Source organism: Harpegnathos saltator, unplaced genomic scaffold (assembly GCF_003227715.2).
Source record: "Harpegnathos saltator strain DR-91 unplaced genomic scaffold, Hsal_v8.6 scaffold59, whole genome shotgun sequence".
Lineage (NCBI taxonomy): Eukaryota > Metazoa > Arthropoda > Insecta > Hymenoptera > Formicidae > Harpegnathos > Harpegnathos saltator.
In genome coordinates, this window is record NW_020230415.1 from 1250574 (window position 1) to 1275304 (window position 24731).

General features: G+C 31.6%; 4 protein-coding genes and 1 long non-coding RNA gene across 8 annotated transcripts; 4 read left to right on the forward strand and 1 right to left on the reverse strand.

Moving 5' to 3' along the window:
* Positions 1 to 4185: 4185 nt before the first annotated feature.
* On the reverse strand, positions 4186 to 5744 carry Rrp40 (exosome complex component Rrp40). 2 transcript variants are annotated; one of them, XM_011140678.3, is made up of 3 exons: positions 5665 to 5744; positions 5206 to 5424; positions 4186 to 4781 (listed from the first exon to the last, which is right to left on the reverse strand). In XM_011140678.3, exons 2-3 carry the CDS (start codon positions 5394 to 5396, stop codon positions 4262 to 4264), a joined length of 711 nt encoding a protein of 236 aa, XP_011138980.1. In that variant the 5' UTR covers positions 5397 to 5424; positions 5665 to 5744; the 3' UTR covers positions 4186 to 4261. The 2 variants fall into 2 exon arrangements, with proteins under 2 accessions (XP_011138980.1, XP_011138979.1); XM_011140677.3 differs by lacking the exon at positions 5665 to 5744 and adding an exon at positions 5605 to 5621.
* Positions 5745 to 5943: 199 nt separating this feature from the next.
* Positions 5944 to 7035, forward strand: LOC112589730 (uncharacterized). Its single transcript, XR_003113738.1, has 3 exons — positions 5944 to 6094; positions 6431 to 6634; positions 6750 to 7035. It is a non-coding gene; the product is annotated as an uncharacterized LOC112589730 (long non-coding RNA).
* Positions 7036 to 7144: 109 nt separating this feature from the next.
* LOC112589728 (uncharacterized) lies at positions 7145 to 20649 on the forward strand. 3 transcript variants are annotated; one of them, XM_025304113.1, is made up of 5 exons: positions 7145 to 7526; positions 18242 to 18585; positions 18704 to 18947; positions 19357 to 19513; positions 19904 to 20649. In XM_025304113.1, exons 3-5 carry the CDS (start codon positions 18880 to 18882, stop codon positions 20114 to 20116), a joined length of 438 nt encoding a protein of 145 aa, XP_025159898.1. In that variant the 5' UTR covers positions 7145 to 7526; positions 18242 to 18585; positions 18704 to 18879; the 3' UTR covers positions 20117 to 20649. The 3 variants fall into 3 exon arrangements, with proteins under 3 accessions (XP_025159898.1, XP_025159897.1, XP_025159899.1); XM_025304112.1 differs by lacking the exon at positions 7145 to 7526 and adding an exon at positions 17765 to 18124; XM_025304114.1 differs by lacking the exon at positions 7145 to 7526 and adding an exon at positions 17765 to 18124 and having other exon boundaries at positions 18795 to 18947.
* Positions 7970 to 10048, forward strand: LOC112589729 (uncharacterized). Its single transcript, XM_025304115.1, has 4 exons — positions 7970 to 7985; positions 8104 to 8347; positions 8756 to 8912; positions 9303 to 10048. The coding sequence occupies exons 2-4, from the start codon at positions 8280 to 8282 to the stop codon at positions 9513 to 9515; spliced, it is 438 nt and encodes a 145-aa protein (XP_025159900.1). The 5' UTR covers positions 7970 to 7985; positions 8104 to 8279; the 3' UTR covers positions 9516 to 10048.
* On the forward strand, positions 13185 to 13964 carry LOC112589714 (uncharacterized). The gene is made up of 2 exons (XM_025304095.1): positions 13185 to 13369; positions 13460 to 13964. Exons 1-2 carry the CDS (start codon positions 13290 to 13292, stop codon positions 13962 to 13964), a joined length of 585 nt encoding a protein of 194 aa, XP_025159880.1. The 5' UTR covers positions 13185 to 13289.
* Positions 20650 to 24731: the final 4082 nt, after the last annotated feature.

Genomic DNA, 24731 nt, shown 5'->3' on the forward strand with positions numbered 1-24731 from the left:
ACATAGAAAACTCGTCCGCTAAAGGTTCTCATCATCGTAATAATAATAAGTCGATTTCCGATGAACGCGGAGAATTGACATACCGACCGCATGCGTGCGCTTTATATATGCCAGCGTACATATATATATATATATATATATATATATATATATAATATACATATATATATATATATACATATATATCTGTATAGCAAATATATTTTCTATTCCTTTCTACGATTAGGGTTGTATAAGAAAACACGTGATTAACGAGACGAAGAGAATCTCGCAGTTAAATAATCAATTTAGGTAGACACGAGCAGAAATGAATTACAAAGTGAGTCAAAGTATAGAGAAAGATATTCGAATGACAAAATCTAGACGATGCGAGACAAGCGATTACTCACAGAGAAGTAAATCGTGAACCTACAGTAATAATGGCAGATATTTTACATTCATATCATGAAACGGTAATAATCCACAGGCTGTTGTAGTAGATCTCTTAGGCGCAACTTGCAATATGTATATTACACAATACATATTATGCAATACGTGTATTTGTAACTTTTAAGGCGAGGCATTTGGAAAAGCTCAAATACTATTGTCCTCTAAATCGCTTTGTGCGAAATTGTTATCATTGGTAGCATATCGTAAGGTGTGATAAAATCGTACACATACATAATACACATATATCAAACATTTTTATAATTCAAAATTATCTTAAGGAATTTCTGAGAGCAAATCTTCCTCTGGAACATTCCTTTAGGAACATCTAAATGTTCTAAACTTTGTTTTTCTGATCGTAAACATTAGTTTTAGATTTCTTTTTTTTTTCAAATTGACTTTTCGCTCTAAGTTCAAAACCTCCGGATACTTTTGGAATTAGGTATGAACACGAAAATATTTTAGAAAAATATTTCGTAAGTTTCTCAATTTATTTTTTTTTCCTTTTCAATCTACTTTTCTCATTCACATTCTAACATTTCACCGATGTCTCGCCTTAAACATCTTTTTCTCCGTAATAAATCCTCTCATCGCACTTACTGCAGCATTCATCTTTTTCTACAAGTAATCAGTCCCATCGCTTCTCTCTCGCTTCCTCGTGATTCTTTTCCCGCTGCTTCTGTACGTGTGCTATTGTCACGATAAGTACACCGCTTGGCACTGTATCAGCACGTAGAATCATCGCCTCGCTCATCTTTATCGTAAGACCTATCTCGCATTAATTATCCCCCGATATACCTCGATTAGCGCACCGAGAAAAGGATGAGAAACGTATATTATTATTAAGCGAAGCACAATGCCATAGAATAGTGTTTATGGTCGCTAGTGCTACCATGTATCGTCCCCTAACATACATATTGCCCGCCTAATTATACATCCCGTGCGACGAGATTCATGTGGTTTTTACAAGAAAAAAAAGAGAAAAATGCGCTGTGTAGCTTCTTCCATGATACGCGGAACCATAGTTTCGTAATAAATACTAGTGTCCGAATAGTGAACGTTTTTTCTCCTGTGTGTACTCCTAGTATACTCTTAGCTCAAGCTTCTCCTCTGTTCTCTTCTTTTTTTATTGTGAAAACTACAGTCGCCACTTAATCGTCAATCTATATTTGCGATAGTATTCGCTTAAATCGTGCTCGAGAACGGCGACGAGGAAAGCGAAGAAGCATTACAGCAGGCACATCAAGTTTAACTTGATGACTATCAACATTCGTTGATATTAATACATTATATTCAGAGCCGAATTTTTCGTTGCAGTTACTTATTTAGAAATATAGTTTCCACTCCATTACAGTAATTCGAATGACTTTATCACCTTCAGAAATACAACTTGGAATTTTCAACTATTTTATATTTCCCATTGTTACGATCTCTCTCTTTTTCTCTCGTTTTTTGCAAAATTTTCGCAACTCTTAACTTCTTTTTTGCAATCTGCAAAAATGTAGCTATTGGATCTACGGTGTAAAATCCAGCTCTGAACAATGTACCTCTCTTAGCATTTAGATTAGATTATATTATTTTCGAGTGGAATTGGCGGAAAGGCTAGGGGCCACGAATGACCAAAAAATGTGTATATATACATATATATATATAATTTAATTCTAAACCGATCTGGTAAAATAGTAGATGTATTTCTGTTATTACCATTGTTTTAATTGTTTGTTATTGTATTGTATCTTTTTACTCTGTTGCGTATTCGCTTTAGTGCATTCACGTACAAACGGTGCACACGCACCGAATAATCCAAGTGACCTGTGTTATATTATTTAACAATGTCTCAATCGGTCTTGTCAACGGTGATACATATGCATTTAATGATAAGTTGTTACCGTCGTTCAAAATGTTCGTCGTGTGACGACAGAAATTAGAAAATCATTGGGTATTCAATGTCTTTTGACACTTTTGTAAAACAAAGAGAGAAAAAACGATATGCTTATTATAGAAAAAAAGTAGAGATATTCACTCTATTATTCCGTTATCTTTTTTTTTATTATTTCCTGATGAGAAAGGGATTCAGAGAAGGGTTAGAAATTTTCAAATTAATTAATGTTCTTGTTGCTCTCACCAATGATTTTCTTGCGTATACGCTTATATTAGAAAGCGATGGCAATGAATACACATTCCACCAAGTACAAAAAGATTACCTTCTACATAATTTTGATTGAAACGCGGAACCGCGCGTAATGTGATGTATTTCGATTAGATGTTGCTTTTTCGCGCACCCCTCCGTGAAGAAAGTAATAGTTTAGTGCTTATTGAGTGCAATTACCATGTCGTTATTACGTAGATTATATATATAGTCGTCACTAGGCACATATCAGCAAAATATAACAAGAACTGTTGTAATCAACGCTGCACCTTTGCATCTGTTATATATTATCGAATAGTGTTTCGCGGTCACTAGTGTAATACGATGTGCAATAACTATCTGAATACGCCAAGTTTACTTTTTATGTTAAAATGAAATTAAACATTCTCGATTTTTTACGAAGCTATTTTTTACTCTTACATCCACTAGACGCGCGACCAGTTGCGAAATTTTTATTTTAAAATAAAAAGAAACGCATTTCTACGTAAAATAATACTATTTACACACTGAGAGGATAATATTATAACAATGCTAAATAACATTGTGATCGAAGGAATTTCAAAATTACTTAAAATTACCAATATTTGAACACTGTTCTCAATGTGTGAGGGGTGATATTGTTTTGCGCTAGCGTCTTACATTAATCATGAAATCGTCGCACTCCCGCCGATGTTACATTCATAATGATACATTGTACTACAGCGATATTGTATCTATAGCTTTAATCTACTATCAGAATGGTTGTCACAGTGGTTGTCATTCTATATAATATATTAATAACCATTATATACATACATATATATATATGTATGTATGTATATATAAAGGAAACTTCCAGATTTATTTACAAAATACGTTACAAATATTGATATAATAAATGTAATCATCATTCATAATAGTCAGAAATTAATTATTTCATTCATCAAACAGGAATAATTATGTATAAAAGAATAATTTGTAAGTGAGCAATGAGCTAAAAGCTCCTCTAGCTGGAAGAATTATAAAATAAGTAAGTACTGCAATTAATAAAAATGTCTTTATATGTGCTTATTTCATTTAAGTTAATTCATTAAATTAATTAGTTACTTTACTTAATATAGAAGTTATATAATAATGATAATGATTGACTTATAACTCCATCTATTAATCTATTAATAATCTATTAATAATATAATTCTATTTTTCACAGGTTCGCATAATAAATATGGTGAGATTTTATATATATTAGATATATAAAGACTTCAGATTTACAAATATTACAAATTAATAATAAATTAATCATCATTCATAATAGTCAGAAATTAAATTTCATTCATCAAACAGAATAATTATGTATAAAAGAATAATTTGTAAGTGAGCAATGAGCTAAAAGCTCCTCTAGCTGGAAGAATTATAAAATAAGTAAGTACTGCAATTAATAAAAATGTCTTTATATGTGCTTATTTCATTTAAGTTAATTCATTAAAATTATATTAGTTACTTAATATATAAGTTAATATAATAATGATAATGATTGACTTATAACTCCATCTATTAATCTATTAATAATCTATTAATAATATAATCCTATTTTTCACAGGTTCGCATAATAAATATGGTGAGATTTTTGTATTAGTTTAGTCGCTTCTTTCTATATTTCATGTACAATCATCTTCTTTGGTGCGAAATCTGTCACATGAATATAAATCATATTACAAGAAACAAGGTCTTCTCGATCTTGGCACAGAGTTTGTTCATCTCTGCAGGTACTGTATATTCAGCTGCCAGAATGGCGTTTGCCACTGCAATTGTTTCTTGTACTGACCTTGCCTTGATCCAAATCTTACCATTCATTCCGACAGCTATTTCATATGCTTGATTCTTGCCAAGCAACTTAAACAATGGACAATCTGGATTCAATATTTTCCTCACAAGACTTAAGGAGCAGGTAAACATCATACCATCTGTGCCAAGCACACCCAAGTCATTCTCTTTTCCCTGTGAGTCCACACATACCAATTCTGGTTCCATATCCTTGCTGGCGATTAGCAACTTAGCAAATACCACATCACCTATTTGTATATCAGGACGATTCTTTTTGGATGCACCTTCAAAGGCCAAATATGACAATGATGCCTGTTCACTAGCACCGATATCTACTTTATATATATCGCCAGCCTTCTGAGTTATTATACCCACTATATTTTCACCACGACTAGGAATATATCTATAAATTATAATATTATCAGATTAGGTGCAAAGTTATTATTATTTGCATGTTGTAATAACCAATATCAAATTTTTTACATTGGGCATGTTTGATAAATGAAATATTTTTCGTTAAAAACAAAAACAATTTTTTATTTTGGAGAAAAATGTGGGTAACAAATCTTTATCTCTATCATAATTTGTGGAAGATTATAATTCTGTATTGCATCATATATAATTCTAGATCATTTGCAATACTCAAAAGTACTGGATATTAATACTATTCAGTATTATACACAAACACATAAGTAAATATTGTATTACTAATGATGGTCGAACTATTACATAGCATTAAATTATTTGAACTTCTAAAATAAGCACAAAATATCGACGCGCATGCGCTTATTATCAAACACAAATATTTATATGTGTGCGTTTTATACCGTTTTTGATAGCCGTCAACATAGTACACGGCCGGTTCACGTTTTTTCAGAATACCAGCTTTACAAATAAATATTGCATCGTTGTCACGACGTAGCCCAGGGCCTAGAATCACAACTTCCTTTTCATTGCTCAATGAAACATCCTTCACCCTGTCCCCTGGCAGCACTACATCCCCCTTGTTAACTTCCATCTCGAAGAAATCAATTTTATCTCCTATCCTGAAACATATAATGAAAACTGAAATGTTTCAACGTTCACCAGCAACTTGTTCGGAAAACTATTGGTCTGTTCTCTTTAGCTGCACTATTGAACTGGTGCAATAAGTTGAAATGAGAAAAAATAGTTGTCTCATTCTAAGTTATTACACTAGTTCCGCAGTGCAGCTAAAAAGAACAGACATGGGTTTGTTCTTTTCAGCTGAACTAGTACTGCACTTGAACCAGTCCCCTGACACTTACTATTATATCCTTTACGGTATGTCTACGTAATGAAGCCAAGCCGCTACGTGGTGCTAGCAACAGTCACCATGTGTTTACGTCTGTAATTTCAGTGACTTGAGGTTAGAAGTGTGTTAAAGCTTCGCGAGAAAAATAACAAAATAAAAAGTGAAATCAAATATGTATCTAATAAAAGTAATCTTAATTTAATTAAATGATGCCGCGCTGTATTGCACTTGATTGTACATCAGGTTACACTTCTAATCATGAAACAGTTCATTTTTTTTATGTGCCAAAGGACGAAAATGTGAGAAAAGCATGGCAAGCGGCTTTAAGGAGAAACGATATAACTATCAACTCAAAACAAGCCATATGCCATCATCACTTTTGAAGTAGTGATATTTTGTGGAAACGTGAAATTTGTGATGAGAAGGGAAATGTTCTTGGTGTGGTAAGTTACGTTAGTTATCTAAGTTATTTTTCCATTTGCTTAATTTACACCGATCATTTAATACTGATATAATATTCATCAAAAAAACTATTATACTAGTTTAATAAACCATTATTTACATGCATAAATTAAAATTATTAAATAGAAAGTTATTATTTAGTACAAGTATTAAATAATCAGTATAAAGTAGGCAATATAGTCAATAATGTTTAATAATTTATATATATATAACAGCAATATTCACTTGTTGACTTATTAAATAATAGTCATTTAAATAACAATTATGTAAGTTATACTTGTCATTATTAATTGTCATATTGTAAATATTTTCTTTAGTCTGTGCCATTTAAAATTCCAAGGCTAAGTAAAGGGATTGTGCCTTCACAATTCCCCTGGTTTGAAGAAACCCCAAATATAGAAGATACATATTCTATACATATTGATCAAAATGTACACGACCTACATATTGAACAACATGAAGAAAATGAACATGTGATAGTACCATCATTAAATAATGCAATAGAGGATCGTACGACAATGGTATTATTTGATAGCTTAATAGATAGTATAAACAGAAAACAGTTTAATATGCCAAGTCAATGGATGCACATACAATATTGCAGTAATGACACACGATTATTGGTATTTTTTTTAGCAACATGCAACAAAATAGAAAATTATAATGACAGATATTCATTTAACCCTATCAAAGAAGTCATACTCAAAGAAGATATGACATTACAAATAAATGTCTTAAAGCAACCTGTTTTAAATATTCCATCGCACATACAGATTTATAATAATATAAATAGAATAGAACTGCTACAAGAGACATTATTTTCTTTTGATAGCCTTGACATATGTTGTGGTACAAATAAAAGTGAGATTAAAGATGTTGAATATAATGAAGCTTTTAAAGATATTAATGGTATATGGAGACACAAAAATGTTTATTACTTTCATCCCAGAAATGTAAATTTTGTGCCATTGCAAACAAATCTATAAATCAAAAATACCGTCGGAGAAAAATAATGAAATCAATTAAAAAAATAAAAATAGCTGTATCAAAAACAGAAAAACAAAAGAAAATTTTATTATTACGCAAACGATATTATAAAGCACAAAAAGCAAAAAGAGCTAAATATATATCAAATAAATTGAGAAAAGAACTTGCAGATAATATGATGAAAGTAAAAGAAATTTCAATAGAGAACATAAAAGACCAATTAAAAGAAACACAAATTTCTCAACATCAGTTAACTGCAATACAAGAAATAATAAAAGCTGCGAAACATACAAATATTAAAGGTCACAGATATAGTGAAGATTGGATACTATTATGTATGTTATTACGTATGAAGTCACCTAAAGCTTATAACTTTTTAAGAAAAAACAAAATACTACCCCTTCCATGTATTAGAACTACGCAAAGGTAATATACGTACATTTTTTTATTATTTTAATATAATTTCTACTTAGAAATATGTATAATATGGTATGAGTATATGGCGATTTTTATATAACAATGCAATATATGAATTGGTTTTAGATATATTTCACTTATTGATACACCATGCGGTTTGACACAAAATTTTTTGAGATGTTTAAATTAGCATTGGAAAAAAAAAGAAGAGAGACAAAAACATGGTGTAATTTTGCTCGATGAAATACATCTTAGAGAGTCTGTTAATGTGAACTCTAAGAATCTCACATATACAGGGTTGATTGACTTTGGAAGTGAAAGGATACCATCATTTAATCTTGATGATAAAGCAGACCATGGATTAGTAATAATGTTTCAGCCACTTGCAGATTCTTATTCCCAACCAGTAGCAGTGTTTGCTTCCAAGGGGCCTGTATCAGAAGAAGTACTTGGCAACTAGTAATTAAGGTATATACAATATGCAGTGCAAATATTTTTATATATATCATATTTTTCTCATAATTCAACAAAAAATTGCTAAATATGTAATATGCTTCATACTGTTTTTATTTTTTTCATATCATAGGCTATTGCATTATTAGAGAATATCAATGTTAAAGTCCATGGTGTAATTACTGACGGTGCTGCAACTAATAGAAAATTTTGGAATATTGTAGGTGTATCTGGAAAAAAAGATGATTTAATTAATGTTTTTAATCACCCTACTGTAAACGGACGTTATATATATATGTTATACGTTATATGTATTCTCAGATACACCACACCTTATCAAAACTATTAGAAATCGATTATATAGTACATCATTACAGGTAAAATAATAAATCAATTTTTATGTGGTTGTGTGTTACTTCGTGCATAATGTACTATTAAGGGAGATTTCGGAAAATCGAAGTATTATTATTATTTTTCTCAAAAATAGCGAATTTCTCTTATATTTCATTTAGCTTTTGACGTTATCCGCGTCCGTTTTGATTTGTTTTTGACGTTTTGTGAACCTTTTACTTCATTATTTGAAAATGAGGGTCAATTTGATATTCTGTATATTCAATATAAAATCGATCCTTATTCTAAGAAAGTGAAATGAAATTCTCACGAATTCTCACGAATCGTCAAAAATAAATCCACAAAGAATGCGGCGCAAAGTTGGAAACCAAGTCAAATATTTATTCACAATGCGAAAATTTAAAATATTTAATCTCTTTCGTTTTTATTTTTAGCTCAATCCTGATGAAAAACATCAAATGGGATTATTTCCGAATATTACATAATAAAGATAAATCGCTACCAGCTCTAATACGAATATGTCCAAAAATAACAACCAATCATTTAATACTTACTAACGCAGCTAAAATGAGAGTTCGTCTAGCTACTCAAGTAAAACATCTTAACAGTATTTTATTTAACGTTTTAACAGATTATTTAATAGAACAGTCCAATAGTTTACAAAATATATCTTTATATAAACGCCATTGTTATAGGTTTTTAGTAAATCGATGTCTCATGGATTGAGATTTTATAGAAATTTCTTACCTGAATTACAAGAATGTGATAACACTGCTTTTGTGAATAGATAAATAACTTATTTGATGCACTAAATTGAAATAAAGTTTCTGAAGGTTTGACTGTTGAAAACACGGACTACAAAGTAAATTAAATATTTTCAATTAGTTAATAATTGTTTTGTAATTTATATTCGTTTTTTGTTTATATATTTATATATTTTGAAGAAGCTAATATTATGCTAAACGTTCAATTTCTTAATAGATTTTAGGGACATCTCTTGAAAAACTAGATGCTTGGGAGCAACATGTCCTTGATGGTACTATTAAAGAGGAAAATTTTTTAACGAGACAAACTGCTGAAGGTCTTCGCGTGACGATAAAATCAACATTAGATATAATAAAATATTTAACGACAAATGCTGGTTTTCCCTCTGTTTTAACAGGCCGCTTGAATCAAGATTCATTCGAGGTTTGATAACAAAGCTCATATTTCAGTAATCATAATGTTACATGTAACATATATATGTTAGTTAAAATTTCCTACTTAACATGTAAATGTTATATAACACACATGTTACATAATAGCTACATTGTTGAGTAGGAAATTTTAATTAACATGTACGTTGCATGTAACATCGTATTTGCTGGGATATATCTCTAGGTAACAGAATGACATCTAAAGACATCTTAATGATATATTATTGACATTAAAGGCGTCATTAATAAATTATTAATGTCACTTGATGTCATTTTGTTGACTGGATATATATATGTCTATATATGCAAACATTTAATTATGAAAGACATATGTATATATATATCCAATCCTAACATTATTTACATGCTTAGAACATCTTTGGGTCGTCCCCAGGAAAACCTTGCACTGTTAGAACAGTATATAAAAAAACATTAGATCATCTTAAAATATTGATTATAAAATCAATCCATCAATTCACGTTTTTGAACATATGTTTCTTGAATGTTTCGTTTCATATTTTTAAAATATTTTCAGATATTAATGTGTGTATGTGTGTATATGTATTTGTGTGTGTATATTCTATGATATATTTAGAAATATATACAATACATTTTAGAACTATGACAAGAAATATTTAATTTTTCGTAATACCTTTGAACGTTTATTATAAGAAATATTTAAAACATTATTTTTATTATAAGTTAGTATTAATATGTTTCTATATATTGTTCCATAGAGATTTTTTGGTTCAATAAGACAAGCAGCAGGATCTAATGACCATCCCGGAATCCCTACCTTTCTCCAACCATATAAAATTTTGAGTACTTCAAGCATCCTTGAGCCTCCATGTTATGGAAATTGTTCTATTGCAGATAGTACAAAACCTATAATTTCTATATCTGATATAAAACAGTTATATGAAAAACCAGATAAATCCTTAACAAAATTAAAAGACAAGTTGGATCATGCTGTTAAATACAGCGAATGGATTCTTGATGATATAATAATAGATCATGACTATCATCTACCTGAAATAACTGATTGTATCGTCTATTATACAACGAGATATTTATGTAATTATATTTTAAAATTTACAAAGTGTGATATATGTAAGAACGCTATTACTGATCCCATAGCATGTAGCCTTTTTCCTGCGGCGCTGTTAACAAATATCAAAACTGATGGTCGTTTAACACATCCAAATTTAAACATGTTTAAATTTATAATTTACTTAGAAAGCTTATTTTCAAAATATTGTCATCGTGCTGATGTATATGAGACCATTATAGATAATATTTATATAGAAAATTTGTCTTTTCCATGTAAAGAACATGGTGATGCTATTTTAGCAAAAATAATCGAATTTTACATCTGTATGCGCATGAAGCAATATTGTCATAAAATTAATAATGTGAAAAAGAAACAAAGTCAAAATATTTAAAAAACTGCGAAATATTATAAAAATTAAATAAAAAATATCCTAAACCAACAAAAATACTTTATTATTTATGTACCTACCTTATTTTATACCATCTATTTTATTTTGTGTTATACATTTTGATTATATAATTATAAAGAAATATATATATATTTATATTTTTATTAATTTATATATATATATATTATTATGGATCAAACATCTATAGTAAGAATTCGTAACATATACATATAAATTTGTATTATGCTATTGTGAAAAAAGCGAATGGACTTTCAATAAGTTCATAATAAAGTATTATTATCTACCTGAAATTACAGATTGTATTATCTATCATATAACAGTATATTTATGTAACTACATATTAAAATTTAGAAAGTGTAACATATGTAGGAACGCATTTACTGGTCCTATATCATATAACCTTTTTCCTTTAACATTACACATATATACTAACTGTGTTGACTGTTGCCAGCGCCGCGACTTCAATAAGTGGACACCTGAAACTACGTGAAACGGGGGACTGACTTGAACTGCATTTTCAGAACTAGAACTGACGAGTAGTACCAGCAGAGAGAAACCTGAGAGTCAATCAGCGAGAGGCAATCAACGAAGGTTCAGAAATTTTTATGAATTCGACGTGCCCCTTGAGAAAATAGACGTCAACTACGTCGATGTCGCTCGGTAACGAGTGTCTGTGATAATTTGGTTCATATCTGAGCTACTATACAGGATATAGTAAAAATTATATATATATCATCAGGAGGAATCATCCCAGCAAACACAATAAGCCTGTTCGTTTTGTCTGCACTGCTGAACTGATGCAACAAATTGAAGTGAGAAAACTTACGTTTGTCTCACTTTAACTTAATGCACCAGTTCAGCAATGCAGACAAAACGAACAAGCCTAACATTATATGTAACGTGCATGTTAGTTGTAATCTCCTACTTAACAATATAACTGTTACATAACATATGTGTTATATAATAGTCATGAACTAAGATCTTTATCAGTTTTCTTTCAGTATGTATAACAGTCAAGATATGATGAGCAAAATAATTATTCGATAGAATTATAAATAAGATTATCGAATTTGAAATACTGGGCAAAGCCCCTCTCCCGCTTATATGTACGGTCGCGGACATAAAGGTTGTCACTTTTTTTTTTAATGACTTTCGGGACGCATCCCGACTCGAGAAAGATGAGAGCTGCTGCTCCGCCTGCAGAACACGCCTGCGCAGTAACTCACAACGAAATGTGAGAAATGAAATATATGTGGTATGACATAAGTACACTCAAACGCAAAAAACCCGGTACACTAAAAATTTGAGAAAAAATTACAAAATTTCAAATGATCATAACTTGGTAAATAATGAAGATACAAATATGCGCAGAAATGCAAAACGAACCGCAGAGCCTCTTAGCCCCTTAAGCCTCGCTGAATCGACATTTGTTGCAAATTCGAAATTGAATATCTCGACACCTAAATATCCTAGCAGCAAATTTCAAAAACGGTTTGAAAGCTTTGAAACCGTACTTTTCGAAAGATCTATCGAAATTGTGCGCAACGATATGTTTTCAAAATGGCGGGTGATAAAAAGGAGAACATGAAAAGTTGCTAAAAAAGGTTCGAGCGTGCGACGGCGCATGGAGCAAAATAAGTGTCGCAGCTCAATGGGACGAAAAGTACCTAAAAGTATAGAATATTTTCTTTAAAATACTTCGTTATAGAGCTTGATGCGATACTTATTCACTGAATTATGCAAATTTAACAAGAAAACCGCATTTTTAGCAAAATTTGGAACAACTCAGTGAAAAATGATCACGTCGAGCTCGGTAAAGTAGCATTTTAAAGATAACACTCTATACTTTCATGTGCATTTGGTCCCATTACGCTGCGATACCTGATGCACACCATGCACCATCGCAAACACGGACCTTTGATTATCAATTTTGATTATCATCCTCTCACTTTATCATCCGCCATTTTGAAAAAAATGGCCGAGCATAATTGCCATTCAGATATTCTTAAAGAGGACGTTTCAAGCTTCATTTTGCATTTCTGCGCATATTTGTATCTTCATTATTTACCAAGTTATGATCATTTGAAATTTTGTAATTTTTTTCCAAATTTTTAGTGTACCAGGTTTTTTGCGTTTGAGTGTATGAGAATATCATATGAAACAGATATATTACTAAAATAGTTTAAATCTTTATCAATATTTTTAGATTTCCAAAAAATCTGGAACATCGTACAAAATGGGTGAAAGCATTGAAAAATGTGGCCATAAAAACAAATAGCACTGTATGTCAAGAACATTTTAATGAAACCTGTATGTACAAAACTGGATTGTCATCATTACGGTTGTACGAAGGATCTGTACCATCTATATTTCCACATGTTTCTAATTTAAGGTAATATTACTAAAATTGTTAATACTTTTAAACTATAATAATACCACTTTCATACAAACTTTATACAAATAAAAAAAAAATTGTTAATAGCATAACAGAAAGTATACACTGTAACGAAAACAATAATGCATCTTCTGAAGTATTGATGGAAGATGAATCAACAATTGGTTCTCATCAAGGACAAATACAAGATGATATGACATATTCAACAAAAACCAATACTGTGGCGTCAAATGATAAATGTTTAATAAGATATCCAGGAGATATTACAACCGAAAAAGTGGCAAACATGTCGTCAAGTAGTTTAAGGAAGTACGTTACTATATTAAGAAAGAAATATAATGCTCAACAGATTGCAATGAATCGTTTAAGATCTCAAGTATATAGTCAGAAGAAAACAATTGAGCGTTTAAAACAGTTGTTCACTGCTCTAAGAAAAAATAATCTTATTTCCTCTAATGCTGAGCAAGTATTACAGGTAATTAAAACAGATACTCCTTCACTACATATACTTGAATCGTATTGTAAAACCTTTTATAGGTTGAAATACATAAATGGCCAAAATAGGTATTTGAAAATACAAAATGCAAAATAGGTATTTTACAAATGCTTTTCCAAAATTATGTATTTTATATACAGGGTGTTTGATAGCTGATCATGCAGACGAAAGTTGGAGATCGATTGGGTGTAGCCGAGAAGAAAAGTCATGTACCATAATGTCAAATTGGCAATAGTTATCGAGTTATTAATTAAAATATGTGAGCCAACGAGCGCGTAGAGAGCGGAGGGCGGCCGCAGTAAGCACGTAGACATTTGATACAGGCGGAGTCAGTGAGTGACGGTAGGCAAGCGCGCGCAGCGAGGGGCAACGTAAGCGACAAGAGGCGATCGCGCGTGACGAGGAGCGAGCGAGCTTTTTCTTTATAGCTTTTTCCTTATAGCTCGCTCGCTCTTCGTCACACTCGCTCGCCTCTTGTCGTTTGCGCTCGCTCGCTCCTCGTCGCGCGCGTTCGCCTCTTGTTTACGTTGCCTCTCGCCGCGCGCGCTCGCCTACCGTTACTCGCTGACTCCGCCTGTATCAAATGTCTATGTGCTTACTGCGGTCGGCCTCCGCTCTCTACGCGCTCATTGGCTCACATATTTTAATTAATAACTCGATAACTATTGCCAATTTGACATAATGGTACATGACTTTTCTTCTCGGCTACATCCAATCTATCTCCAACTTTCGTCTGCATGATCAGCTATCAAACACCCTGTATATAAGCACATATATGTATATAAAAATACATAATTTTGGAAAAGCATTTTTAAAATACCTATTTTGCATTTTGTACTTTCAAATACCTATTTTGGCCATCTCTACAGAAATATATGTATATATTTATGAGCCATTCCATATTTTTATGTTAATATGGGAATCGCTATGTATGTGTGGATGGAGTGAGGCCCAGATGCGGACAGAATAAATCGGACACAGTAACAATCGGACACAGAATAAATCGGACACAGTAACAATCGGACACAGTAACTATCGGACACAGTGACAATCGGACACAGTAACAATCGAACACAGTAACTATCGGACACAGTAACAATCGGACACAGTATCTATCGGGCACAGTGAGAAACGGACACAGTAGGATACGTGCTCCGTACATGTTAATAGTACATGTATGAGCGGGGGGCTCCGCACCCCCTGCACCCGGGTTTCGCCCGTTCCCCTCACCCCCCGCCCAGTAAACCTTTTGCCAGTAAAGGTATATTATATGATATTAATGGTAACGAAATTAATTGGGACTTTATTGTTAAATTACTTAAATATCAAGAAGAAAATCATTTTCATTTAGCAAATAAATTAACAAGGAAACATATTCAGTGGCAAGAGAATAAAATGAATGTTAAGTTAGCAGTACAAACATTGAGCAAAAGTGTTGCAATTGCTTTACAGCAGTTGGAAGAAGATAATATGAAAGACTTCGTTGGCAGCTCAGCTACAGTTTAATTTATTATGATTATGAACGATATTTTTGATATTTGAAATTCTTGCAGTTTATATTCTTATGGGTATAAACAGCTATTGAATCCACAAACATTTAATAATGTAATCTCATTTTTCACAGAAGCAAAATTATATTTGTCGAACATTAAAATCAAAGTTTCTACAGAGAATTATAAAAAAAATATAAATGATAAGATGAATATTCTACAAACCAAAAGCAAAACGGGTTTCTTAGGACTGATTAATAATATGGAAAGTTTCGAAAATATCTATAGAGAATATGTTGAAAAAATAAAATGAAGTACATAATGACTTATAAATTTTCGCAAGACAACTTGGAGATTTTATTTTCTTGTATTCGATCCATAGGGGGATTTAATAATAATCCGAATGCTATACAATTCATCGCAGCTTTTAAACGACAACTCCATCATAATGAAGTGAAATCTTCTGCAGCAGCCAATTGCATTGCACAAGACACAACAAATATACTTACAATATCATCACGAAAATCTGTAGCACATTCAAATGTTGCTAATATTAATGATGTTTGTGATAGTGATGAAGAAGAAAATTTAATGATATCTGATTTATTAATAATATTGAAGGCAAAGAACATGCTATCATTTATATGTCAGGCTTTGTCGAACGAAAATTATTAAAAAAGATTACTTGCGAAACATGCCTTTATCTTTTTAACGAATGTACAGTTATGAAGTCTACATTCATAGAAAGAAAAAGTGTGGATATTTACATTATCCACGAGAAGATACATATAAACTCATTGTTGCCGNGTTCCGCAGTGCAGCTAAAAAGAACAGACATGGGTTTGTTCTTTTCAGCTGAACTAGTACTGCACTTGAACCAGTCCCCTGACACTTGCTATTATATCCTTTGTTACGGTTATGTCTACGTAATGAAGCCAAGCCGCTACGTGGTGCTAGCAACAGTCACCATGTGTTTACGTCTGTAATTTCAGTGACTTGAGGTTAGAAGTGTGTTAAAGCTTCGCGAGAAAAATAACAAAATAAAAAGTGAAATCAAATATGTATCTAATAAAAGTAATCTTAATTTAATTAAATGATGCCGCGCTGTATTGCACTTGATTGTACATCAGGTTACACTTCTAATCATGAAACAGTTCATTTTTTTTATGTGCCAAAGGACGAAAAATGTGAGAAAAGCATGGCAAGCAGCTTTAAGGAGAAACGATATAACTATCAACTCAAAACAAGCCATATGCCATCATCACTTTTTAAGTAGTGATATTTTGTGGAAACGTGAAATTTGTATGAGAAGGGAAATGTTCTTGGTGTGGTAAGTTACGTTAGTTATCTAAGTTATTTTTCCATTTGCTTAATTTACACCGATCATTTAATACTGATATAATATTCATCAAAAAAACTATTATACTAGTTTAATAAAACCATTTTTACATGCATAAATTAAAATTATTAAATAGAAAGTTACTATTTAGTACAAGTATTAAATAATCAGTATAAAGTAGGCAATATAGTCAATAATGTTTAATAATTTATATATATATAACAGCAATATTCACTTGTTGACTTATTAAATAATAGTCATTTAAATTAACAATTATGTAAGTTTATACTTGTCATTATTAATTGTCATATTGTAAATATTTTCTTTAGTCTGTGCCATTTAAAATTCAAGGCTAAGTAAAGGGATTGTGCCTTCACAATTCCCCTGGTTTGAAGAAACCCCAAATATAGAAGATACATATTCTATACATATTGATCAAAATGTACACAACCTACATATTGAACAACATGAAGAAAATGAACATGTGATAGTACCATCATTAAATAATGCAATAGAGGATCGTACGACAATGGTATTATTTGATAGCTTAATAGATAGTATAAACAGAAAACAGTTTAATATGCCAAGTCAATGGATGCACATACAATATTGCAGTAATGACACACGATTATTGATATTTTTTTTAGCAACATGCAACAAAATAGAAAATTATAATGACAGATATTCATTTAACCCTATCAAAGAAGTCATACTCAAAGAAGATATGACATTACAAATAAATGTCTTAAAGCAACCTGTTTTAAATATTCCATCGCACATACAGATTTATAATAATATAAATAGAATAGAACTGCTACAAGAGACATTATTTTCTTTTGATAGCCTTGACATATGTTGTGGTACAAATAAAAGTGAGATTAAAGATGTTGAATATAATGAAGCTTTTAAAGATATTAATGGTATATGGAGACACAAAAAATGTTTATTACTTTCATCCCAGAAATGTAAATTTTGTGCCATTGCAAACAAATCTATAAATCAAAAATACCGTCGGAGAAAAATAATGAAATCAATTAAAAAAATAAAAATAGCTGTATCAAAACAGAAAAACAAAAGAAAATTTTATTATTACGCAAACGATATTATAAAGCACAAAAAGCAAAAAATAGAGCTAAATATATATCAAATAAATTGAGAAAAGAACTTGCAGATAATATGATGAAAGTAAAAGAAATTTCAATAGAGAACATAAAAGACCAATTAAAAGAAACACAAATTTCTCAACATCAGTTAACTGCAATACAAGAAATAATAAAAGCTGCGAAACATACAAATATTAAAGGTCACAGATATAGTGAAGATTGGATACTATTATGTATGTTATTACGTATGAAGTCACCTAAAGCTTATAACTTTTTAAGAAAAAACAAAATACTACCCCTTCCATGTATTAGAACTATGCAAAGGTAATATACGTACATTTTTTTATTATTTTAATATAATTTCTACTTAGAAATATGTATAATATGGTATGAGTATATGGCGATTTTTATATAACAATGCAATATATGAATTGGTTTTAGATATATTTCACTTATTGATACACCATGCGGTTTCGACACAAAATTTTTTGAGATGTTTAAATTAGCATTGGAAAAAAAAAGAAGAGAGACAAAAACATGGTGTAATTTTGCTCGATGAAATACATCTTAGAGAGTCTGTTAATGTGAACTCTAAGAATCTCACATATACAGGGTTGATTGACTTTGGAAGTGAAAGGATACCATCATTTAATCTTGATGATAAAGCAGACCATGGATTAGTAATAATGTTTCAGCCACTTGCAGATTCTTATTCCCAACCAGTAGCAGTGTTTGCTTCCAAGGGGCCTGTATCAGAAGAAGTACTTGCGCAACTAGTAATTAAGGTATATACAATATGCAGTGCAAATATTTTTATATATATCATATTTTTCTCATAATTCAACAAAAAATTGCTAAATATGTAATATGCTTCATACTGTTTTTATTTTTTTCATATCATAGGCTATTGCATTATTAGAGAATATCAATGTTAAAGTCCATGGTGTAATTACTGACGGTGCTGCAACTAATAGAAAATTTTGGAATATTGTAGGTGTATCTGGAAAAAAAGATGATTTAATTAATGTTTTTAATCACCCTACTGTAAACGGACGTTATATATATATGTTATACGTTATATGTATTCTCAGATACACCACACCTTATCAAAACTATTAGAAATCGATTATATAGTACATCATTACAGGTAAAATAATAAATCAATTTTTATGTGGTTGTGTGTTACTTCGTGCATAATGTACTATTAAGGGAGATTTCGGAAAATCGAAGTATTATTATTATTTTTCTCAAAAATAGCGAATTTCTCTTATATTTCATTTAGCTTTTGACGTTATACCGCGTCCGTTTTGATTTGTTTTTGACGTTTTGTGAACCTTTTACTTCATTATTTGAAAATGAGGGTCAATTTGATATTCTGTATATTCAATATAAAATCGATCCTTATTCTAAGAAAGTGAAATGAAATTCTCACGAATTCTCACGAATCGTCAAAAATAAATCCACAAAGAATGCGGCGCAAAGTTGGAAACCAAGTCAAATATTTATTCACAATGCGAAAATTTAAAATATTTAATCTCTTTCGTTTTTATTTTTAGCTCAATCCTGATGAAAAACATCAAATGGGATTATTTCCGAATATTACATAATAAAGATAAATCGCTACCAGCTCTAATACGAATATGTCCAAAAATAACAACCAATCATTTAATACTTACTAACGCAGCTAAAATGAGAGTTCGTCTAGCTACTCAAGTAAAACATCTTAACAGTATTTTATTTAACGTTTTAACAGATTATTTAATAGAACAGTCCAATAGTTTACAAAATATATCTTTATATAAACGCCATTGTTATAGGTTTTTAGTAAATCGATGTCTCATGGATTGAGATTTTATAAAAATTTCTTACCTGAATTACAAGAATGTGATAACACTGCTTTTGTGAATAGATAAATAACTTATTTGATGCACTAAATCGAAATAAAGTTTCTGAAGGTTTGACTGTTGAAAACACGGACTACAAAGTAAATTAAATATTTTCAATTAGTTAATAATTGTTTTGTAATTTATATTCGTTTTTTGTTTATATATTTATATATTTTGAAGAAGCTAATATTATGCTAAACGTTCAATTTCTTAATAGATTTTAGGGACATCTCTTGAAAAACTAGATGCTTGGGAGCAACATGTCCTTGATGGTACTATTAAAGAGGAAAATTTTTTAACGAGACAAACTGCTGAAGGTCTTCGCGTGACGATAAAATCAACATTAGATATAATAAAATATTTAACGACAAATGCTGGTTTTCCCTCTGTTTTAACAGGCCGCTTGAATCAAGATTCATTCGAGGTTTGATAACAAAGCTCATATTTCAGTAATCATAATGTTACATGTAACATATATATGTTAGTTAAAATTTCCTACTTAACATGTAAATGTTATATAACACACATGTTACATAATAGCTACATTGTTGAGTAGGAAATTTTAATTAACATGTACGTTGCATGTAACATCGTATTTGCTGGGATATATCTCTAGGTAACAGAATGACATCTAAAGACATCTTAATGATATATTATTGACATTAAAGGCGTCATTAATAAATTATTAATGTCACTTGATGTCATTTTGTTGACTGGATATATATATGTCTATATATGCAAACATTTAATTATGAAAGACATATGTATATATATATCCAATCCTAACATTATTTACATGCTTAGAACATCTTTGGGTCGTCCCCAGGAAAACCTTGCACTGTTAGAACAGTATATAAAAAAACATTAGATCATCTTAAAATATTGATTATAAAATCAATCCATCAATTCACGTTTTTGAACATATGTTTCTTGAATGTTTCGTTTCATATTTTTAAAATATTTTCAGATATTAATGTGTGTATGTGTGTATATGTATTTGTGTGTGTATATTCTATGATATATTTAGAAATATATACAATACATTTTAGAACTATGACAAGAAATATTTAATTTTTCGTAATACCTTTGAACGTTTATTATAAGAAATATTTAAAACATTATTTTTATTATAAGTTAGTATTAATATGTTTCTATATATTGTTCCATAGAGATTTTTTGGTTCAATAAGACAAGCAGCAGGATCTAATGACTATCCCGGAATCCCTACCTTTCTCCAACCATATAAAATTTTGAGTACTTCAAGCATCCTTGAGCCTCCATGTTATGGAAATTGTTCTATTGCAGATAGTACAAAACCTATAATTTCTATATCTGATATAAAACAGTTATATGAAAAACCAGATAAATCCTTAACAAAATTAAAAGACAAGTTGGATCATGCTGTTAAATACAGCGAATGGATTCTTGATGATATAATAATAGATCATGACTATCATCTACCTGAAATAACTGATTGTATCGTCTATTATACAACGAGATATTTATGTAATTATATTTTAAAATTTACAAAGTGTGATATATGTAAGAACGCTATTACTGATCCCATAGCATGTAGCCTTTTTCCTGCGGCGCTGTTAACAAATATCAAAACTGATGGTCGTTTAACACATCCAAATTTAAACATGTTTAAATTTATAATTTACTTAGAAAGCTTATTTTCAAAATATTGTCATCGTGCTGATGTATATGAGACCATTATAGATAATATTTATATAGAAAATTTGTCTTTTCCATGTAAAGAACATGGTGATGCTATTTTAGCAAAAATAATCGAATTTTACATCTGTATGCGCATGAAGCAATATTGTCATAAAATTAATAATGTGAAAAAGAAACAAAGTCAAAATATTTAAAAAACTGCGAAATATTATAAAAATTAAATAAAAAATATCCTAAAACAACAAAAATACTTTATTATTTATGTACCTACCTTATTTTATACTATCTATTTTATTTTGTGTTATACATTTTGATTATATAATTATAAAGAAATATATATATATTTATATTTTTATTAATTTATATATATATATATTATTATGGATCAAACATCTATAGTAAGAATTCGTAACATATACATATAAATTTGTATTATGCTATTGTGAAAAAAGCGAATGGACTTTCAATAAGTTCATAATAAAGTATTATTATCTACCTGAAATTACAGATTGTATTATCTATCATATAACAGTATATTTATGTAACTACATATTAAAATTTAGAAAGTGTAACATATGTAGGAACGCATTTACTGGTCCTATATCATATAACCTTTTTCCTTTAACATTACACATATATACTAACTGTGTTGACTGTTGCCAGCGCCGCGACTTCAATAAGTGGACACCTGAAACTACGTGAAACGGGGGGCTGACTTGAACTGCATTTTCAGAACTAGAACTGACGAGTAGTACCAGCAGAGAGAAACCTGAGAGTCAATCAGCGAGAGGCAATCAACGAAGGTTCAGAAATTTTTATGAATTCGACGTGCCCCTTGAGAAAATAGACGTCAACTACGTCGATGTCGCTCGGTAACGAGTGTCTGTGATAATTTGGTTCATATCTGAGCTACTATACAGGATATAGTAAAAATTATATATATATCATCAGGAGGAATCATCCCAGCAAACACAATAAGCCTGTTCGTTTTGTCTGCACTGCTGAACTGATGCAACAAATTGAAGTGAGAAAACTTACGTTTGTCTCACTTTAACTTAATGCACCAGTTCAGCAATGCAGACAAAACGAACAAGCCTAACATTATATGTAACGTGCATGTTAGTTGTAATCTCCTACTTAACAATATAACTGTTACATAACATATGTGTTATATAATAATTATGAACTAAGATCTTTATCAGTTTTCTTTCAGTATGTATAACAGTCAAGATATGATGAGCAAAATAATTATTCGATAGAATTATAAATAAGATTATCGAATTTGAAATACTGGGCAAAGCCCCTCTCCCGCTTATATGTACGGTCGCGGAAATAAAGGTTGTCACTTTTTTTTTTAATGACTTTCGGGACGCATCCCGACTCGAGAAAGATGAGAGCTGCTGCTCCGCCTGCAGAACACGCCTGCGCAGTAACTCACAACGAAATGCGAGAAATGAAATATATGTGGTATGACATAATTACACTCAAACGCAAAAAACCCGGTACACTAAAAATTTGGGAAAAAATTACAAAATTTCAAATGATCATAACTTGGTAAATAATGAAGATACAAATATGCGCAGAAATGCAAAATGAAGCTTGAAACGTCCTCTTTAAGAATATCTGAATGGCAATTATACTCGGCCATTTTTTTCAAAATGGCGGATGATAAAGTGAGAGGATGCAAAATTGATAATCAAAGGTCCGTGTTTGCGATGGTGCATGGTGTGCATCAGGTATCGCAGCGTAATGGGACCAAATGCACATGAAAGTATAGAGTGTTATCTTTAAAATGCTACTTTACCGAGCTCGATGTGATCATTTTTCACTGAGTTGTTCCAAATTTTGCTAAAAATGCGGTTTTCTTGTTAAATTTGCATAATTCAGTGAATAAGTATCGCATCAAGCTCTATAACGAAGTATTTTAAAGAAAACATTCTATACTTTTAGGTACTTTTCGTCCCATTGAGCTGCGACACTTACTTTGCTCCATGCGCCGTCGCACACTCTAACCTTTTTTTAGCAACTTTTCATGTTCTCCTTTTTATCACCCGCCATTTTGAAAAAATATCGTTGCGCACAATTTCGATAGATCTTTCGAAAAGTGCGGTTTCAAAGCTTTCAAACCGTTTTTGAAATTTGCTGCTAGGATATTTAGGTGTCGAGATATTCAATTTCGAATTTGCAACAAATGTCGATTCAGCGAGGCTTAAGGGGCTAAGAGACTCTGCGGTTCGTTTGGCTCTTTCATAATTTCAATAGCCGCGTTCATTATTCTTTATACAATAATTTACACAATTTTGCGAATTGGAAATTTAATTTTTATCAAAAGTTATCATTCTTTACCCTTCAGTTACGCATGATCACTGTGGTATACACTTTAGTTCGCGAAGCTGTCCCTAGCTCTCTACCTTCTCCGTACGATTGGCCATTATGGTACACAGCTTGAATATGCTGTTCAGGATCGCGCCTGAGTTCGCGGTGACCCGGCGCGTGGGATGCTGAGTCGCTGGACGCCACCTGAACGTCGAAATTCCCTGGCGCTCCTAGTCCAGGGAGCCGCCGCGACGCGGCGATTTGGGTTGTCGCGCGCGCGAGCCCCTCGGCTCGCACGAGAGTTCGAGCTGCCCAGGGCGTATAAGAGTGCCCGCGGAGACGATCAGAGATTGCCTTCGTACAGCTTTTGGCCTTCGTACGGTCCACCGCCGATAGTGGCACTATCTCTTGTACGCTGGACTTCGCGAGTTTGTCAGTACGCCGGGCTTACGTTCTGGCTTGACTGAGATTCCGTCGGTGCACCGGGCTTTAACGCCTGGCTTGACTGGATTTTTCTTAAATGTATGTGCCAAGACAATAAACAAAGACAAACAATTTTCCTTTTCCGAACGTGTTCACTCCGATAAGCGCTGCCTCGTGCGACTTTTCTTTTTCCGTGATCTTTTCCTTTCGAGGCGCGTTGCTTCGTGCAACTTCATCAATTTAAACCATAATTGATTGTTTCGCATCGAAATTATTGCGTCGATTATGGCGACGATAAATCCTGAAAAGGCTGCTCAAGTTATTGCTTTAATTGAAGATGGCAGAAGTCGAAGGTACGTTGCTCAGGCACTTGATTTGTCAGTGTCAACTGTGCAACGTGCTTATGCCAGGTACTTACAAACCAATTCTTTCCATAGAAGGCCTGGTTCGGGACGTCCTCGATGTACCAATCACAATGATGACCGATTTATTGTTTCAAATTCGTTAAGAGACAGACATCGAACATCTGTTCAAATTAGAAACAATTTAAGGGATGTCCGCAACATTAATGTATCCGTTAACACCGTTCGGAGAAGATTAAAGGAACAAAATCTGCTTTCGCGCAG

Excerpts from the sequence above, each read along its gene's own strand:
- Rrp40 (XM_011140677.3), bottom strand. Across the intron at positions 4,782-5,205 it reads GTTGACGGCTATCAAAAACG|ATATATTCCTAGTCGTGGTG; the intron begins GTATAAAACGCA and ends TATAATTTATAG.
- LOC112589729 (XM_025304115.1), top strand. The coding sequence starts at position 8,280 with ATGTATTCTCAGATACACCACACCTTATCAAAACTATTAGAAATCGAT. Across the intron at positions 8,348-8,755 it reads TATATAGTACATCATTACAG|CTCAATCCTGATGAAAAACA; the intron begins GTAAAATAATAA and ends TTTTATTTTTAG. Across the intron at positions 8,913-9,302 it reads GAGTTCGTCTAGCTACTCAA|ATTTTAGGGACATCTCTTGA; the intron begins GTAAAACATCTT and ends ATTTCTTAATAG.
- LOC112589714 (XM_025304095.1), top strand. The coding sequence starts at position 13,290 with ATGTACAAAACTGGATTGTCATCATTACGGTTGTACGAAGGATCTGTA. Across the intron at positions 13,370-13,459 it reads CCACATGTTTCTAATTTAAG|CATAACAGAAAGTATACACT; the intron begins GTAATATTACTA and ends AATTGTTAATAG.
- LOC112589728 (XM_025304113.1), top strand. The coding sequence starts at position 18,880 with ATGTATTCTCAGATACACCACACCTTATCAAAACTATTAGAAATCGAT. Across the intron at positions 18,948-19,356 it reads TATATAGTACATCATTACAG|CTCAATCCTGATGAAAAACA; the intron begins GTAAAATAATAA and ends TTTTATTTTTAG. Across the intron at positions 19,514-19,903 it reads GAGTTCGTCTAGCTACTCAA|ATTTTAGGGACATCTCTTGA; the intron begins GTAAAACATCTT and ends ATTTCTTAATAG.